This window comes from Trichomycterus rosablanca, chromosome 11 (genome assembly GCF_030014385.1).
Source record: "Trichomycterus rosablanca isolate fTriRos1 chromosome 11, fTriRos1.hap1, whole genome shotgun sequence".
Classification (NCBI taxonomy): Eukaryota; Metazoa; Chordata; class Actinopteri; order Siluriformes; family Trichomycteridae; genus Trichomycterus; species Trichomycterus rosablanca.
The window spans coordinates 2,127,715-2,150,214 of record NC_085998.1 but is presented as its reverse complement, the minus strand read 5'-3'; the positions used below and the strand labels follow the sequence as shown (position 1 = coordinate 2,150,214).

General features: G+C 39.6%; 1 protein-coding gene across 1 annotated transcript in view; it reads left to right on the top strand.

Annotated features, from left to right (window-relative positions):
• The first annotated feature begins 20,020 nt into the window (after positions 1-20,020).
• slc24a5 (solute carrier family 24 member 5) overlaps positions 20,021-22,500 on the top strand; it is an 11,557-nt gene continuing 9,077 nt past the window's right edge. Inside the window, exons 1-2 of the mRNA XM_063004525.1 lie at positions 20,021-20,177; positions 21,049-21,228. Of these exons, the coding sequence (XP_062860595.1) occupies positions 20,021-20,177; positions 21,049-21,228 (337 nt within the window). The remainder of the gene's footprint in view (positions 20,178-21,048; positions 21,229-22,500) is intronic.

Sequence of the window (22,500 nt, the reverse complement as noted above, 5' to 3'; positions counted from 1 at the left end):
GAAATAATGGTGGCCACACAAAATATTGACACTTCAAGAACTTTCACTAAGGGGTGTACTCACTTTTGTTGCCGGTGGTTTAGACATTAATGGCTGTATATTGAGTTATTTTGAGGGAAGAATAAATTTACACTCTTATATAAGCTGCACACAGACTACTTTTCATTGTGTCAAAGTGTCATTTTGTCAGTGTTGTCCCATGAAAAGATATACTTAAATATCTGCAGAAATGTGAGGGGTGTACTCACTTTTGTGATACACTGTATATATACTCTCACATACACATACACACACACTACATATACACACAGGTTTAACACACAATACTCACACAGACACACACACACACATGCACACACCTATACATATACACTCACATACACACACATACATACAACTACAGTCATACACAACACACACACAATATATATACACACCCATTTAACACACACTACATATACATACATTTACAAACACACACTTGCACTACACACATACACACCCACATATACATACGTATATATATATATATATATATATATATATATATGCACGCACACATAAAACACACACATACATATATACTATATTGCCAAAAGTATTCACTACCCCATCCAAATCACTGAGTTCAGGTGTTCCAATCACTCCCATGACCACAGGTGTATAAATCCGAGCACCTCGGCATGCAGACGCTTCTACACACATAAGTGAAAGAATGGGTCGCTCTCAGGAGCTCAGTGAATTCCAGCGTGGTACCGTGATGCCACCTGTGCAACAAATCCAGTGGTGATTTCCTCACTACTAAATATTCCACAGTCGACTGTCAGTGCTGTTATAACAAAGTGGAAGCGATTGGGAACGACAGCGACTCAGTCACCGAGTGTTACCACGTAAAATGACAGGGCGGGTCAGCGGATGCTGAGGAACATAGTGCACAGAGGTCACCAACTTTCTGCAGAGTCCATCACTACAGACCTCCAAACTTCATGTGGCCTTCAGATGAGCTCAGGAACAGTGTGTAGAGCTTCATGGAACGGGTCTCCATGGCCGAGCAGCTGCATCCAAGCCTTACATCACCGGATGCAGTGGGGTAAAGCACGCCGCCACTGGACTCTAGAGCAGTGGAGACGTGTTCTCTGGAGTGACGAATCACGCTTCTGATAGACGAGTCTGGGTTTGGCGGTTGCCAGGAGAACGGTACCTGTCTGACTGTATTGTGCCGAGTGTAGAGTGTGGTGGAGGGGGGATTATGGTGTGGGGGTGGTTTTCAGGAGTCGGGCTCGGCCCCTTAGTTCCAGTGAAAGGAACTCTTAATGCTTCAGCAATTTCATGCTCCCAACTTTGTGGGAACAGTTTGGGGATGGCCCCTTCCTGTTCCAACATGACTGCGCACCAGTGCACGAAGCACAAGCTCCATAAAGACGTGGACGAGCCAGTTTGGTGTGGAAGAACTCGACTAGAACTTGTCTGATAGAACACCTTTGGGATGAATTAGAGCGGAGACCGTGAGCCGGGCCTTCTCGTCCAACATCAGTGTCTGACCTCACAAATGCGCTTCTGGAAGAACGGTCAAAAATTCCCATAAACACACTCCTAAACCTTGTGGAAAGCCTTCCCAGAGGAGTTGAAGCTGTTATAGCTGCAAAGGGTGGCGACATCATATTAAACCCTATAGATTAAGAATGGGAGTCACTCAAGTTCATATGTGTGCACACACATACAACACACACACACACCTATACAGTGTATCACAAAAGTGAGTACACCCCTCACATTTCTGCAGATATTTAAGTATATCTTTTCATGGGACAACACTGACAAAATGACACTTTGACACAATGAAAAGTAGTCTGTGTGCAGCTTATATAACAGTGTAAATTTATTCTTCCCTCAAAATAACTCAATATACAGCCATTAATGTCTAAACCACCGGCCACAAAAGTGAGTACACCCCTAAGAGACTACACCCCTAAATGTCCAAATTGAGCACTGCTTGTCATTTTCCCTCCAAAATGTCATGTGATTTGTTAGTGTTACTAGGTCTCAGGTGTGCATAGGGAGCAGGTGTGTTCAATTTAGTAGTACAGCTCTTACACTCTCTCATACTGGTCACTGAAAGTTCCAACATGGCACCTCATGGCAAAGAACTCTCTGAGGATCTTAAAAGACGAATTGTTGCGCTACATGAAGATGGCCAAGGCTACAAGAAGATTGCCAACACCCTGAAACTGAGCTGCAGCACAGTGGCCAAGATCATCCAGCGTTTTAAAAGAGCAGGGTCCACTCAGAACAGACCTCGCGTCGGTCGTCCAAAGAAGCTGAGTGCACGTGCTCAGCGTCACATCCAACTGCTGTCTTTGAAAGATAGGCGCAGGAGTGCTGTCAGCATTGCTGCAGAGATTGAAAAGGTGGGGGGTCAGCCTGTCAGTGCTCAGACCATACGCCGCACACTACATCAAATTGGTCTGCATGGCTGTCACCCCAGAAGGAAGCCTCTTCTGAAGTCTCTACACAAGAAAGCCCGCAAACAGTTTGCTGAAGACATGTCAACAAAGGACATGGATTACTGGAACCATGTCCTATGGTCTGATGAGACCAAGATTCATTTGTTTGGTTCAGATGGTCTCAAGCATGTGTGGCAGCAATCAGGTGAGGAGTACAAAGATAAGTGTGTCATGCCTACAGTCAAGCATGGTGGTGGGAATGCCATGGTCTGGGGCTGCATGAGTGCAGCAGGTGTTGGGGAGTTACATTTCATTGAGGGACACATGAACTCCAATATGTACTGTGAAATACTGAAGCAGAGCATGATCCCCTCCCTCCGGAAACTGGGTCGCAGGGCAGTGTTCCAGCATGATAATGACCCCAAACACACCTCTAAGACGACCACTGCTTTATTGAAGAGGCTGAGGGTAAAGGTGATGGACTGGCCAAGCATGTCTCCAGACCTAAACCCAATAGAACATCTTTGGGGCATCCTCAAGCGGAAGGTGGAGGAGCGCAAAGTCTCGAATATCCGCCAGCTCCGTGATGTCGTCATGGAGGAGTGGAAAAGCATTCCAGTGGCAACCTGTGAAGCTCTGGTAAACTCCATGCCCAGGAGAGTTAAGGCAGTTCTGGGAAATAATGGTGGCCACACAAAATATTGACACTTCAGGAACTTTCACTAAGGGGTGTACTCACTTTTGTTGCTGGTGGTTTAGACATTAATGGCTGTATATTGAGTTATTTTGAGGGAAGAATAAATTTACACTGTTATATAAGCTGCACACAGACTACTTTTCATTGTGTCAAAGTGTCATTTTGTCAATGTTGTCCCATGAAAAGATATACTTAAATATCTGCAGAAATGTGAGGGGTGTACTCACTTTTGTGATACACTGTACATATACGCTCACAAACACACACATACAACACACACATACGCACACATACAACACACACCTATACATATACACTCACAAACACACACATACAACACACACATACAACACACACACACACCTATACATATACACTCACAAACACACACATACAACACACACACACACCTATACATATACGCTCACAAACACACACATACACACAACACACACATACAACACACCTATACATATACACTCACAAACACACACATACACACAACACACACACACACCTATACATATACACTCACAAACACACACATACACACAACACACACACACCTATACATATACACTCACAAACACACACACACACAACACACACATACGCACACATACAACACACACACACCTATACATATACACTCACAAACACACACAACACACAACACACAAACCTATACATATACACTCACAAACACACCTATACATATACACTCACAAACACACACACACACAACACACACATACGCACACATACAACACACACACACACCTATACATATACACTCACAAACACACACATACACACAACACACACATACGCACACATACAACACACACACACCTATACATATACATTCACAAACACACACAACACACAACACACAAACCTATACATATACACTCACAAACACACACATACACACAACACACACCTATACATATACACTCACAAACACACACATACAACACACACACACCTATACATATACACTCACAAACACACACATACAACACACACACACCTATACATATACACTCACAAACACACACATACACACAACACACACATACGCACACATACAACACACACACACCTATACATATACACTCACAAACACACACAACACACAACACACAAACCTATACATATACACTCACAAACACACCTATACATATACACCCACAAACACACACACACACAACACACAAACCTATACATATACACTCACAAACACACCTATACATATACACTCACAAACACACACAACACACAACACACAAACCTATACATATACACTCACAAACACACCTATACATATACACTCACAAACACACACAACACACAACACACAAACCTATACATATACACTCACAAACACACCTATACATATACACCCACAAACACACACACACACAACACACACATACGCACACATACAACACACACACACACACCTATACATATACACTCACAAACACACACATACACACAACACACACATACGCACACATACAACACACACACACCTATACATATACATATACACTCACAAACACACACAACACACAACACACAAACCTATACATATACACTCACAAACACACACATACAACACACACACACCTATACATATACACTCACAAACACACACATACAACACACACACACCTATACATATACACTCACAAACACACACATACACACACATACGCACACATACGCACACATACAACACACACACACACCTATACATATACACTCACAAACACACACATACACACAACACACACATACAACACACACCTATACATATACACTCACAAACACACACATACACACAACACACACACCTATACATATCACTCACAAACACACACATACAACACACACAAACCTATACATATACACTCACACACACACATACACACACACGCACACATACAACACACACAACACACACACACACCTATACATATACACTCACAAACACACACATACACACAACACACACATACAACACACACCTATACATATACACTCACAAACACACACATACACACAACTATACATATACACTCACAAACACACACATACAACACACACACACACCTATACATATACACTCACAAACACACACATACACACAACACACACATACAACACACACCTATACATATACACTCACAAACACACACATACACACAACACACACACCTATACATATACACTCACAAACACACACATACAACACACACACACCTATACATATACACTCACAAACACACACATACACACAACACACACACCTATACATATACACTCACAAACACACACATACACACAACACACACACCTATACATATACACTCACAAACACACACATACACACAACACACACACCTATACATATACACTCACAAACACACACATACAACACACACACACCTATACATATACACTCACAAACACACACATACACACAACACACACACCTATACATATACACTCACAAACACACACATACACACAACACACACACCTATACATATACACTCACAAACACACACATACAACACACACACACCTATACATATACACTCACAAACACACACATACACACAACACACACACCTATACATATACACTCACAAACACACACATACAACACACACACACCTATACATATACACTCACAAACACACACATACACACAACACACACACCTATACATATACACTCACAAACACACACATACACACAACACACACACCTATACATATACACTCACAAACACACACATACAACACACACACACCTATACATATACACTCACAAACACACACATACACACAACACACACACCTATACATATACACTCACAAACACACACATACACACAACACACACACCTATACATATACACTCACAAACACACACATACAACACACACACACCTATACATATACACTCACAAACACACACATACACACAACACACACACCTATACATATACACTCACAAACACACACATACACACCACACACACCTATACATATACACTCACAAACACACACATACACACACACGCACACATACAACACACACACACACCTATACATATACACTCACAAACACACACATACACACAACACACACATACAACACACACCTATACATATACACTCACAAACACACACATACACACAACACACACACCTATTCATATACACTCACGAACACACACATACACACAACACACACACCTATACATATACACTCACGAACACACACATACACACAACACACACACCTATACATATACACTCACAAACACACACATACACACAACACACACACCTATACATATACACTCACAAACACACACATACAACACACACACACCTATACATATACACTCACAAACACACACATACAACACACACACACCTATACATATACACTCACAAACACACACATACACACAACACACACACCTATACATATACGCTCACAAACACACACATACACACAACACACACATACAACACACACCTATACATATACACTCACAAACACACACATACACACAACACACACCTATACATATACGCTCACAAACACACACATACACACAACACACACATACAACACACACCTATACATATACACTCACAAACACACACATACACACAACACACACCTATACATATACACTCACAAACACACATACACACAACACACACATACGCACACATACAACACACACACACACCTATACATATACACTCACAAACACACACATACAACACACACACACCTATACATATACACTCACAAACACACATACACACAACACACACATACGCACACATACAACACACACACACCTATACATATACACTCACAAACACACACACACACACAACACACACATACGCACACATACAACACACACACACCTATACATATACACTCACAAACACACAAACACACACAACACACACATACGCACACATACAACACACACACACACCTATACATATACTCTCACAAACACACACAACACACACATACAACACACACCTATACATATACACTCACAAACACACAAACACACACAACACACACACCTATACATATACACACACAACACACACATACGCACACATACAACACAACACATACAAAACAGTCATATACACGCACACACACACATACAACACAACACAGTCATATACACGCACACATACATTTGTATACACACACACAATCACACATATATACAGCACACACAATACAGTACACTAACACACACACACACACATAACACTCACATATACAACACACTACATATATACACACATTCACAAAACACACACACATACATTCGCAACCACCCCACCCCCCAACCTCGCCCTTCCAGGAAGACGCTCTTAACAGCGCATGTGAACTGATTTACTGATTTTATTAACCAGCTGACTGTAAATCAAACCCTCACCCGGTCATTCACAGATGTTTAAGGTGGACTGGTCAGTGGGAATGATTTACTACAGGTGGAAATGAACACTATAAGGACAAAAGTGTTGAGTATTTGACTAAACTGGCTCAAATTCCCACACACAGACACACTCCGAAGTCTGGTGAGAAGCTTCATTTAGTGCATCTTTATCACAGTAAAATTGGGCCACACGTGTTAAATCCATGTTGACAGAAGGTGTCGATCATTTTGGAGCCCCGGTTCTGGTCTCAGCCTATTTATCAAGGTCACGACTAGATCTGGTCTTTGTTAGACTGGGTGAGCTGATGTTTAAACTCGTTTAAGGGACACGCCGCACCCCCCGCACCCCCCGCTACACCTCACCCTAAAAATATAAGCACAGTAAACATAAACGACCTGAAACTGTCACTCCCACAGTCAGAGAGAATAAAACACACCAGGAACAGTGGGCGATGTGAGGAGGAGAATCTGAACCAAATGTTACACAAAGCACTGACATTTTAATCAGGACCAATGACATCACTGTGTCTGGTCCATAGACGACCTCTATGGGACACGATGACATCACTGTTCCAGCTTTCTCTGTGTTTGAGGCAAAAAAGAAGGATTTACTAACGTCTCCTTCAATAAACACCCTTATTTAACGATTAAACCTGTCTGACTGTGTGCACTCGGGTACTAATGCGCTAGTGCACTGCTGTTGAGTGATGGAACCTCAGCAGACATACACAACTGGAACCCACAGACGAGGTCTATCCTCACTGGTGCTGCTACATGCAACCAGCACAAGGTGACTAACCCAGGGAAGGAGACTACTGTTCCATGCATCCTGTACTTACAGACATTCATTCCTTGTCTGTTCTACCACCTTTTATCCTGGTCAGGGTCGCGGTGGGTGCAGTTCACTGGGTGAAGGGAAGGAAACACTGGACAGGTCGCCAGTCCATCGAATCCAACCAGTCCAGTGAGTTAACAGTGTAGTGAGAGGCAAGTGAAATCAGGGTCAGTAATTGAGCTCACACTGACATCTAGTGGCGGATCTACAAACTGCTTGTTAAATCAAGGGTCACGTTTGGCCAGAACCGTTTGCACCACAAAGCCAGTGAAAAACTGGACCAGTGACGTCAGTGTGTCCGAATATGACAGTAAACATACTCTAAATCACACAAAGTAAAAAAAAAAAAAAAAGTGCCATAAACTAAAAGATCCATGATTTATGGATGACAAATCACCACAGGGGAATAAACTGAGCTCTTACTCTGCTGGATAGACACTGTGATGTCATTGGTCCAGACTTGAATGCAGGTTATAAAATACTTCAGTGTTACAAGAGATTTTCTTACACGCCTTACGTTGCCTCCTCCTTAAATTACATCAACGAAACACAACGCTTCCCAGCTAGACAGGAAATTACGTAGAAAAGAGCATAATAATCATAACAAAAATTTAACCTTAGTAAGTGATAATCAGTAGGTGAGGATCAGTCGGTGAGGATCAGCCATGAGAATCAGTAGGTGAGGATCAGTAGAAAAGGAACAGTAAGTGAGAACTAGTAGGTGGGAATCGATAGGGTAGAAAAGGAACAGTAGATGAGGATCAGTGGGTGAGGATCGGTCAGTGAGACTCAGTAGGTGAGGATCAGTAGGTGAGGATCAGTCAGCGAGGATCAGTCAACGAGGATCAGTCGGTGAGGATCAGTAGAACAGGATCTGTAGATGAGGATGTTTAGGTGAGGATCAGTAGAAAAGGAACAGTAAGTGAGAACTAGTAGGTGGGAATCGATAGGGTAGAAAAGGATCAGTAGATGAGGATCAGTGGGTGAGGATCGGTCAGTGAGACTCAGTAGGTGAGGATCAGTAGGTGAGGATCAGTCAGCGAGGATCAGTAGGTGAGGATCAGTCAACGAGGATCAGTCGGTGAGGATCAGTAGAACAGGATCTGTAGATGAGGATGTTTAGGTGAGGATCAGTAGGTGAGTATCAGTAGGTGAGGATCAGTCGGTGAGGATCAGTAGGTGAGGATCAGTAGGTGAGGATCAGTAGAACAGGAACAGTAGGTGAGGATCAGTCGGTGAGGATCAGTAGAACAGGAACAGTAGGTGAGGATCAGTCGGTGAGGATCAGTAGAACAGGAACAGTAGGTGAGGATCAGTCTGTGAGGATTAGTAGATGAGGATCAGTAGAACAGGATCAGTAAGTAATGATCAGTCTGTGAGGATCGGTAGGTAACGCACATTAGGTAAGGGTCGGTAGGTTAGGGTCGGTAGGTGAGGATCAGTCGTGAGGATCAGTAGAACAGGAACAGTAGGTGAGGATCAGTAGGTGAGGATCAGTAGGTGAGGATCAGTAGGTGAGGATCAGTAGAACAGGAACAGTAGAACAGGAACAGTAAGTGAGGAACAGTAGGTGAGGATCAGTAGGTGAGGATCCGTCGGTGAAGATCAGTAGAACAGGAACAGTAGGTGAGGAACAGTAGGTGAGGATCAGTCGGTGAGGATCAGTAGAACAGGAACAGTAGGTGAGGATCAGTCGGTGAGGATCAGTAGAACAGGAACAGTAGGTGAGGAACAGTAGGTGAGGATCAGTCGGTGAGGAACAGTAGAACAGGAACAGTAGGTGAGGATCAGTCGGTGAGGATCAGTAGAACAGGAACAGTAGGTGAGGAACAGTAGGTGAGGATCAGTCGGTGAGGATCAGTAGAACAGGAACAGTAGGTGAGGATCAGTCGGTGAGGATCAGTAGAACAGGAACAGTAGGTAAGGAACAGTAGGTGAGGATCAGTCGGTGAGGAACAGTAGAACAGGAACAGTAGGTGAGGATCAGTCGGTGAGGATCAGTCGTGAGGATCAGTAGAACAGGATCAGTCGGTGAGGATCGGTAGGTAACGCACATTAGGTGAGGGTCGGTAGGTGAGGATCAGTCGGTGAGGATCAGTCGGTGAGGATCAGTCGAACAGGAACAGTAGGTGAGGATCAGTCGGTGAGGATCAGTCGAACAGGAACAGTAGGTGAGGATCAGTCGGTGAGGATCAGTCGAACAGGAACAGTAGGTGAGGATCAGTCGGTGAGGATCAGTCGAACAGGAACAGTAGGTGAGGATCAGTCGGTGAGGATCGGTAGGTAACACACATTAGGTAAGGGTCGGTAGGTGAGGATCAGTAAGTAATAAGCGTCTTTGAGTATCTTGAAAAGCGCTATATAAATAAAATGTATTATTATTATTATTATTAATGATCAGTCGGTGAGGGTCGGTAGGTGAGGATCAGTCGGTGAGGATCAGTCGGTGAGGATCAGTCGGTGAGGATCAGATGAGGAACCAGTTCTATCAGGAGTCTCGTTTGATTCCTCACACCCATCTGAAGTTACTCAGGCTGATGAAATCAGACCTCTGCGTAATCTGCTAAAGCAGCTTGTTTGTTTACAAACGACTTTATAATGTCAGGTGTGACAGGTGTGGTGCACAGACCTGACCGATGTGTTATATAAAATACAGTATAAGGACAAAAGTATCAGGACACCTGAGCATGTCGAACATCTTTAATACCATCCTCTCTGCTGGGAAGCTTTACTACAAGACTGGAGTGTGGCTGTGGGAACTTGTGCACGTTCGGTCAATAGAAGGAGATGAGAAGGCCTGACTCACGGTCCAAATCTAATTCGTCCCAAAAGTGGTGAGTTGAGTCTAGACCAGTGTGGGCAAACCATGTCTGTACAGAGCTGCTTTGTGCTCAGGGGTGTAATCATGCTGAAAGAGAAAGGGAACTTCCCCAAACTGTTGCCTCAATGTTAAAAGCATGTCATTTCCCTTATATAATTTTCTACACCTGTTAGCAACGGAGATTTGGAGGGGTGACCACATACTTTTGGTAATTTAGTGTTTTTTTATGATTTCTGCACCATGCTAAACTGATGATTGATAATAAATAGAGAAACATAAATATGTGAACGAGGTGGAAACACTGTGAAGCTTTATATTCTAGTGTGGATGAATTAAAATCACTTTCATAGCATAAAATTAGGTTAAAAATAATATTACGTTTTCAAAAACACGCCACTGTCCCAACTTTTATGAAACGTGTAAATTTAATTCATTTTAAAAGAAAGAAAACATACCAAACTCGCACATAGTTCACTTTTCTATTTAAATCCCTTAATACGGGAGCTTTTATTGTTAATTATGAATAAAATTCCACCTTAAAAAAATCCAGTTTAGCAGTTAGAACCAGTGACTGCACAGGTGTAAACAAACAAACTGCTTACCTGTTCAGGTCCACGTGCTTTTCTTTCACCCACGTGGAAACTCTTCATTCATCAGCAACGTGTTCAAAATAATCCACCACACACGCACAAACACTCTCATAACCAGTAGCACCAGTAACTGAACCAGTAACACCAGCAGCAGCAGCAGCAGCAGCAGCTTCTACACCGACATGTCCTGACACATCCAGCCTGCACTTACACGCTCCCACCACTGTGAGGCGCTGCAGCTACACACCGCAGTCCACTTTAATTATATACACAAACTAGCCGAAAATGCGCTAGCAAACAAAAACAACAATAAAATAAAAGCTGCGTTTTATTTTAAGTGATTTTAACGATGTAAAATAAACAAAAGTATAAAGAATAAATAAATACATGTACACTATATGGTCAAAAGTATGTGGACAAGTTTAATTAATAGAGTAACTAAAAGAGTTCAGCTGTTTTAGCCACACACTAGCTAACATTCATATCAAATCCCATATAGCGCTTTTCCACCAAAAGAACCCTGGTTCTGGTTCTTGAACCGGTTCTGTTCAGGTGTTTTGTAGAGAACCGACCCGCGTTTCCACCAGTTTTTGGGAACCAAGCACGTCATCAACGGTGGGCTTACATAAAGAAAGTAAAGAGTGACATGATGGTGGAGCGTGTAGATTAACTGTGGGGATTTGTGCTGCTGTTACAGATGTTTGTTTTTATGTAAAAAGCATCGATCAGCTGTCGGTGATAAGAAGACGTAGACGAGTTTGTCTCAGTTGTTGTTTTCTTTAGTTCATCACGTGAGAAGCGTTTTGCGCTTCACTCTCGCTAATAACCGATTTGCTCAGCGCTCGACTCGAACGATAAAACACTAAAGTTCCACGACACGAACAAACATCTGTGTGGAATAACCATCAGACCCAGTATAAAAGCTCCACATGTATCTGTGTTTAACTGGATTTACTTCCCGTGTGCTGGTTCTGCAGCTCCAGGTTCTGAATCCACAAAAAGCTTCAACCCAGCTAACAAAATTACGTTCTGAGAACGTTCCCCGAACGTTATGAAAACGTTCATAGAACGTTACCTAAACCTCATTTGCAACCATAATTTAACGTTCTGGGAACGTTGTCTTGGAATGTTCTAAGAACTTTTAAATAAGGTCCTCTGAACGTTCCCTTAACGTTCCATTTTGGTTGTATGAATGTTTTATTACAAAGTTCCTTCAACGTTTTTTTGTCAGTTTTCGTAATATTCTCAAGACATTTAATACAAGTTAAAGAACAAACCCAAAAACATTTTTAAAAACATACCTTTAACATAACTACAGACAATGTTAATCCCTCTGTCTCTGTGATATATTGGATGAAGGAGATTGCAGGCAGAGAGAGAATCCGTTTAACTCTGCACATTTATTCTCAACATACACACACATACACACACACACACACACTCATACACACACATTCATGCTTCCAACCCGTTACATGTGCATTCACTTAGTAATTCTACCCTCATTATCTTATATAGTCATTAAGTATTTACTGCCACCTTCTAACCGTTAACTAACTTACAGTTATATATCACCAAATACAATTCTAATATACTACAGTCCTGAACCCCCCAACCCCCTCAGACATTACCATTCATTCAAAACAATATCTGAATCACTCTGATAACATTTGCTCTGATGGTCTAATTCAAACAATTCATGTGATAATACTGACATAAACGGAGGCAAAATCAATGCAAACAAATTTATTTTAAAACATGTTTTATCATCATCAATCAAATTCAATTGAATGAACGAAACATGAAAAAAGAACAATCCCTCAATTTTTCTATCCATTATAAACTGAGGTAAAACCAGTTAGAATATATTGTATCTATTATATGTTATTATTATTATTATCAAGCAAGTAATTTAAATTAATCAATGGAAAATGGAAAACATATACAGTATATATAAATGCTAATGTAAATGAATAAACGGAAAATGGGGGGAAAAAAGCAAATAAAGTTAGGTAGTAATTCAGGGCGTCTCTGCATTCTCCACCTGCAAAGTCAACAAAGAGGTTTTTTAAGTATTTCTGCATATTTATCAGTACATGTAAAACATTTTACACTGTAACCAAGTCATTCTGGGCTGCTAAAATACAAAGCTTCCTTGAAGTTATGTTGCAGTCTTTAATTTAATTTAAGTCTTCAATGTGCAAGAGGTGTCTGTGGCTCTTTTTAATGGTTGAATTACTCGTATGTGTGATTTTACGGGGAAAATCAGGAAATAGCATTATATCATGAGGTACATGACGGTATTTAATATGCCATAAAATAATTACACAGCCAGCTTGATTAAACAAAATTAAGAAGGGAAATCATACTAGTGTTGTTGATATTTTAATATTTTTTTAAATATTGTTTGTTTTTTGTAAATATTGTTTCTGTTTTTGTATTTTAAATAATCCAACTAAGCAATTAATCAAAAACATAATCACCAGATTGATTAGGAAAATAATTGTTAGTTGCAACAACTCTTATGTGAAGTGAAGCATTTTTGTTTTGTGCATACACGTTAGTTTAGGATTATAAACTGTTCAGACAAATGTAGGATATATGTCACATTAAAAAGCTACGGGGGAAAAAAAGACTAATTTAGTGTTAATCTTTTAATCTAATTAATCTTCTTTTTACTGAGAATAGTTCACCGGGTAAAAGTGTCAGTAAAGAGTTGTAGTATGTAATGTGGGTTACACTTGATCAAATACAACTTGCTTTGGAGCAATTTGATGCATATTTTAAAAGCTATTGAAGTTATTAATATGCTGAATACTTTAAATGCTATTGAAGTTATGAATAAAAATCTGTTTTTGCACTGATGAAGAACTAGAGGACGACTAACACAAACTGTGCAGCAACAGATCAGCTATTGGTTGCTTCCTCGATCTGTGCTCTTCTCTGTACTTGCGTTCTTATGGACTTGAGAAACGTCATCATTCACAGCTCAAGTACTGTTCCATTTAAATGTTCACATCTAGCAGAGTACAGTCCATATAACCAGATGTTGTTCTTGCTCACCCATATTATTAAGAATGTATCACCACTCTCAGTTGTGCCATATTGCTTAAACATTCTAATGTGAGGCTCTATAAACTTACCTGTTATGGCTCTGATTGTGAGTCAGCAGCTGGTTTCACTGGTCAGATTAAATCTTTCACTTGGGAAGAGCACTTTTCTTACAGTCTCTTGGTACAACTCTCTTGGCTGCAACTGAAAAAAGAAAAGTAATACTTTTATGGTCACAACATTGATTAAGCCTAAGCAGGAGTTAGGGACAGAGTATTGTTATTTTCAAAGATCATCTGTTGTTTGGGTGGTCCGTATATTGCAACAGATATATAAACTTTTGTGATCTCAGCATAAATTTTTATGGTGCACAAAATATTTATTGCTGAAAAACATGACTTACCTTCACCTGCACTATAATGCACGGCCTCAGACAGATGTTTTCTCTCTTTAACTTCTTTATTTTATGCTGCAGTACATTTATTTTGCAAAGTAGCTCAGGTGAACACACCCAACAAAATTTGATAACAGTCAGGGCTTTAAGCATACAGAGGTGGGCGAGTGGGCACAAAGGTGGATGAATGAATAGATATTGTCAGCACCAGAACTGAAAAAAGCGAGTTGTTCCACAATATATTTTCAACACAATATATTTTAATTAAAAAGTCAACTAGCACTTACTTCAATTGATTTAGGATATGGGCTACAAAAACATTGACGTTGTGTGAATCTGGTTGTGGAGCAGTGTACTAAATGTCAAACTTGTTGCCACTCTTATAAACTTGAATATGGGCGACCCATCCTTTTGTGCTGATGTGATTGAAGGCAAATACACTGAGACTCTCTCTACCTCAGCAGCCCTCCTTCACATGTGGCCATTTTCCTGGAATAAACAAACCTGTTTTTAATTTCATATTTTAAATCTGTAGTTAACAGAATGCTACAATAACTAAACACGATGGCACAGACGCAGGGTTCTACCTGGGTTGTTGGTGGGCTTAGGTGGTTTAAAGCACACATATAACCTATTATTTGAAAGAAAATTTTGGACCTCCAGTATTTTAAGTGTAACATGCAGGTTAACGTCCACATTTAATTCATGTGTACAGATGTGTGTATAGATATGCCATCAAAGGTGAATTGTCTCGTAAGAGATGTTAAAAGCATTTACAAACTTCTCTATGTTCATTTCTAAGTAATATTATCTGTAAACGTAATATCATTAAAAGTCATAAGTTTATTATAGTGCAGTTCAGCACAATAACATCACTATAAACTAAGCATCTGCACCAGTCTTAACAAGCATTACTAAGTATTTAAAATGCACAGTGAGAAGGCTAATGTTAACGTTTAGCTAACTTACCCTTACAGTTACAGTTAGCTAATTTACTCATTTAAAAACATTTCATGCTGATACCTGGGTTGTTTTCGACTTTCTACAATGAGCACTTATTTGTAATAACACTTCAGAGATAATATAGTTTTTCATGTTTATTATTATTATAAAGTGTTTAAGTTTAGCAGGGCGCCGCTTGATGAACGTCTTGTTTTTATTTCTCACTGTAAGTTGACGACAACAGTTTAGCCGTCGGTGAGATCTTGTCAGATTCTTTTGACCTTCAGTAAGCTCTGACTCAATAACACGTGGCAGGAATTTCATCTTTACAGAAGTACACAAGCACGTAGTTTGGCAGACTCGTGTTTCAGAGTAAAAGAACTGAAAACACGACATTTGTATTTCGCTGTAAGTTCTGTGTGGAGGCAGAGACGGTGGGTTAAAATCACGGTCTCAAGTCCAGTGCGGACGTGCGCATGTGCAGAACGAGGTGTCCGACCGTCCGTAGATGGAGACTGACCTGCTGTGTAAAGAAGAGAGCTTTGTGCAGAATAGACATAATAACAGTCTATAAAGTCTTTTAACTGAATGATATGTAATGTAATATTTGTCCTGTATGGATGGGTTCTGATAACAGCAGTTTTTAATGCAGTTTTTATAACATCATGAAAAATAATGGTTTATCTTAAATATATTATTAAATTAAATATTATATAAAGCAAAACTGTTCAGTAGGAAGCAATGAATTCAGTCTTACAGTGGTGCATCTTATCACCTCTTTAGATCAATGTAAATCAGTTGACTATATATATATATACAGTATATATATGTGTATATATTTATATCATATTTTTTCCTAATATGCGTCTAAAGAATATCACACACATACTCCTTTAAAATTTTGTTTAAAAAAAAAAACGTTAAAAAAACGTTCATATAACATTACACATTGAACAGAATATTTATCAAGGTCACGTAACGTTTATAGAACGTTCTATTAACGTTATTGTGAGAACGTTTGCTCATAACATTAAGAGAACTTTCACGTAACGTTAGTGAAAGTTGTGGGAACGTTCCCTGTTAGCTGGGTGGACACCTGACCGTGAGCTTGTTGGGCGTCCAATTTCAAATACAAACGGTATTAAAAGAGTGACCCTCTGTGTGTGTGTGTGTGTGTGTGTGTGTGTGTGTTTATCTAGAACAACAGCCAAGAAGGTCCCGGGTTCGATCCCCAGGTGTGGTGGTCCGGGTCCTTTCTGTGTGGAGTTTGCATGTTCTCCCCGTGTCTGTGTGGGTTTCCTACAGCAGCTCCGGTTTCCTCCAACAGTCCAAAGACACTTAATCTGATTAATCTTGTGTAATGAGTAACTACCGTTCCTGTCATGAATGGAACCAAAGTGTAAAACATGACGTTACAATCCTAACAAATAAATAAATATTTAATGATCAGCTAAAGTGATTTGTTATTATCTTTATTATTAATATTAATAGGTCAGGTCAGGTTGACCATACAGAATTCTGATTGCATCCATCTGCTTGTATCTGCCAGTACAATGCAAATTATCTTTCATAATAAATTGTCTCATTTTTGGGGGGGAGGTTTTAATGTTTTAGTTAATACAGGAGAGGAAATTAATTATCTTATATGCTGTGGTGTCAGGAGATTTTTCCACACTGGTTCTATCACTGGAGCAATAAAAACTGGACACCAGAAGTTCTAACAGTGTATCTCTGTGTCTCTGTCCCGCTGTAGGCTACAATATTAATGATTTTTTTTCTCTAAGGCAATTTTAAACCGTTTAACAAAGCAAGCTTTGATCAGTGTGTTTCAGAATGACTTTCCTAATCCCGTGCACCCCTCTGCTCAGGGCTCTCAGCACTGTTCATGTGATCATCATGCATCCTTCAGTGAACCCTGACCTCCACTTTCAGGGAACGACTGTTTTCCTTCTATATACATCAAGTTGGAGGCGTATAATTCTGTTTATATCAGTGATTTATTACATCTGTTAGTGACTGTTGTGGCTGACTGAAATGAGAAGGGGTGTCCCAATACTTTTGTCTATAAAGTGTATCTGGAGTGATTATTTTATCTGTTTTATAAACGCTCATTTATTAAAGTGACCCCACAGGACTGACCACATGTGGCTGAAGCCCTGTAATGTACAGAGTATTTCTGCCTTGCGCCCGGTGTTTCTGGGTGACCCGAACCCACTATGACCCTGGTCAGGATAGAGTGGTGGCAAAACGTGAGAATGAAATATTATATACATGAATGTCATTTTGTACATGCTGCTGGCCGCCTTGTTATGTAATCGAAGACTATAAATTGCTTAAATTGATAAATAATTATTTTAAAAAAATAAATCTTGCTAATAGTAATAATGATAATAATAAATAACAAAAATAAATAATTGTATTATTATATTGTAAATAATAGTAATAATAATAATAATAATTATTATTATTATTATTATTATTATTAATTCAATTGTAGTACTAGTGGTAGTAAAAATAATAATAATTGTTATTATTATTTGTTTACAATCATTATTATCATATTAATAATAATAATCATAATTGTTATTACTATTATGATTGCAATATAATCATAATTTATTATTATTTGCTTTTCACTCACTTTCTTAACCACTTATCCAATCAGGGTCGCAGGGGGGTTTTGGAGTCTATCCCAGCTTTTCAATGGGCGCAAGGCACACAGTAACACCCTGGACGGGGCGCCAGTCCATCGCAGGGCTATAGGGCAATTCAGTGTCTCCAGTGAACCTCCAGTGAACCTGACTGCATGTTTTTGGACTGTGGGAGGAAACCGGAGCTCCCGGGGGACACGGTGAGAACATGCAAACTCCACACAGAAAGGACCCGGACCCAGGACCTTCTTGCTGTGAGGTGACAGTGCTACCCACTTAGCCACCGTGCTGCCCCATTATTTGCTTCTAATTATGTATTATTATTGTTATTATTATCATTATTAATTATAATACAATACATTCATTATTTATAAATATTATGTATTATTGTTATTGTTATTATTATTATTACTATTATTTATAATATAATATATTAATTATTTATTATTATTATTAATATTATTTATATAATAAATTAATTATTTTAAAATATTGTTATTATTATTACTATTTATAATATATTAATTATTATTTATTATTTGCTTATATTTATTTTTACTACTATTAGTATTATTATTTTACCATCATGATGATGATTATTATTAATATATAAATTTGTTTGTATTTTTTATTATTTATTATTTATATACAGTGAAAAAATCCTGCTGGGGATTTTGTGTCATTTACCTTTTTTACGCTATATTTTAATTATCCAGTTTATTTTCTTTAACTATTAAATACAGAATTAACTCCACCTACGTATCATTTTAACTGGCTGCAAATCATAAAGCCTCTTTGTGTAATCAGAGCGTAAAAGCCCAAATTCCAGCCTGAACAGGTCTTGTGATGGTCAGTCCCTTTCATACCCAGACTCTCTCTCTCTCTCTCTCTCTCTCTGTCTCTCTCTCTCTCTCTGTCTCTCTCTCTCTGTGTGGAGTTTCTTCTCTCTCTGCAGAACCTCAGAACGTCTGTGGTGACCTGAACGAGAAGGTCTGAGATCCAGATCTGTGCTGACCTGCTGCTCTGATGCTGAACATCATCAACAGTCCTAAATAAAGGAGCTTAAGGTTTAGATCAGGATTAGGATGAGTGAGGGCCCGGTGCAGCGCAGGAGGGGGAGAAGAGAAGCTCTACTGTACATACTGGGATTATCGCTGGTGTTATACTGCAGCGTTCAGCTCATCTTCAGCATCGCTGACTCTTATCCGGAGGAGCAAATGTCCAGAGTACGACGAGCTGTGGGTGAGTTACTCTAGCTATATGGACAAAAGTATTGGGACTCCCCTGACCTCAGCCCTACTGAGCATGGGCACAAATTCCCATACACAGACACACTCCAAAGTCTTGTGAGAAGCTTCTCAGAAGAGCGGCTGTTGTTCTAGCTGAAAAGATCACACAGAGGGAACACTTGTGGTCAGGCGTCCAAATACTTTTGCCCACTGGGTCATTTAGGGCTTTCTTTAGGTGTAGATCAGTGGTGATCACTCTGTATGATGAACCCTTGCTGGTCCAGAGGAACGGTAATAGCTTGGTGGTTAAGGTACTTGATTATGATTAGAAGGTCTCTGGTTTAAGCCCCACTGCCACCAAGTTGCCAGTGTTGGGTCCCTGAGCGAGGCCCTTGACCCTCAATTGCTTGTATCCTATAGGGTCACAGTTGCTTGGATAAAAGTGGTCACTAAATGTCATTTCTATACAACGTGTACACGATTCTGCCCTGTTGTTTCTGCATGTAGCATTGAATCATGGGACATTTACATCCACACTGACTCAAGGGTCCAATGGTGACATCTTAGGCATTAAGCCACCACAGTCCACTGACTTTAACAGACTTCCACAAGGTTTTGAAGTGTGTATTCAGGAATTTGTGCCCTTTCAGTCTAAAGAGCATTTGTGTAGTTGGGCACTGATGTGCTCACCATTGATGTTCTAATTCATCCCAATATGTTCATTGTAGTTGAGCTCAGGGTTCCGTGCAGCTCACTGAAGTTCCTCCACACTAACCCTTCACACCTCACATTGTGCAGTTTGACACTTTTATGAACACTGGAACTAAACAAACGTAAAACAAAATGAATTTCATGTTAATTTTGGATCTTTTCTTGTTTCCTAGAGAACGGGAGTCGGTGTGTTCCTCCGCAGTCGTCTGAATTCCCAGACGGATTTTTTACAGAACAGGAACAGAAGGACGGAGGGATCGTTATTTATTTTATTATTATTTTCTACATGCTGCTGGCCGTCTCGGTCGTGTGTCATGATTATTTCTTACCATCTCTCGAAGTCATCAGCGACCGTAAGTTATTATTATTATTATTATTATTATTATTATTATTATTATTAAATAATTATTATTTAATTATTTAATTATTATTTAATTATTTAATTATTATTTAATTATTTATTATTATTATTATTATTATTATTATTTAATTATTATTATTATTGTTATTATTATTGTTGTTATTATTATTATTATTATTGAATTATATTTGATTATTATTATTATTATTATTATTGAATTATATTTGATTATTATTATTATTATTATTATTTGATCTATTTGTATTTTAGTATTATTGGTGTTAATATAATTGATGTCGATACTGCTCTTATTTTATTTATTATTATTTTGAATTGTACATTTATTAAGAAATTTTTCTGTAAGGCAGCTGTAAATAAATCAGTTTATTTCAATAACTGGAAGTCAGTAAAACAATCACAGTAAATAAAAGGTTTTTAAAAATTTTTGAGTTTTTTTAAGGTTTTTATTCAGGTTGGTGTGAGACCTGCAGTCTGAGTGCAGATCAGACGTCATTAAACCTTTAAATCCAGCATCATAATCCAGACAGGAAGCAGAAAGTACAGTAGAACCAAAGAACACAGGCACAGCAACACGGGCACAGCAACACTGGCACAACAACAATTACAATTAAAGTACTCTAATTCATTATAGTAGATCTAAAAGTTTTGCTGGGACGTTTAGTAAAATTCAGTAAAGAATCGGTGACGTGGTAAATGCTCTCAAATGTTAATTTACCTGATAAAAGCAGAAAGAAAAGGTTTCCAATGTTTCACTCATCAACACACTCCATAAAAGTCAAGACGGGGGCATCAGGACGGGGGCGTGTTCCCCCCTGTGTTCCATCAGCGTTCTTATTAATGAGACGTTTTAATGCATGTGGAACTGAGGACACGAATGGTTGCAGGTTTGTGAGTGGAATTTTTCTCCGTTCTTGCTCACTACGAGATGTCAGCTGCTCAACAGTCCGTGCTCGCCGTCGTCTGATTCTCCACTTGCGCCGGACATTTTCAATAGAACACAGATCTGGACTGCAGGCAGGCCACACAAGCACTCAGTGTTGTAGCAAGTACAGAATGAGGCCTGGAATCATCTTACTGAAATAATCACAGACTTCCCGGGAAAAGACGTCACCTTAATGGCAGCACGTGTCTCTAAAATCCCAAAATACGCCTCTGCCTCGGTGGTACCTTCACACATGTGCAGGTCACCAATGCTGTGAACCGTGGACTCATCTGACCACTGTCTTTTGGTCCATCTCAGGTC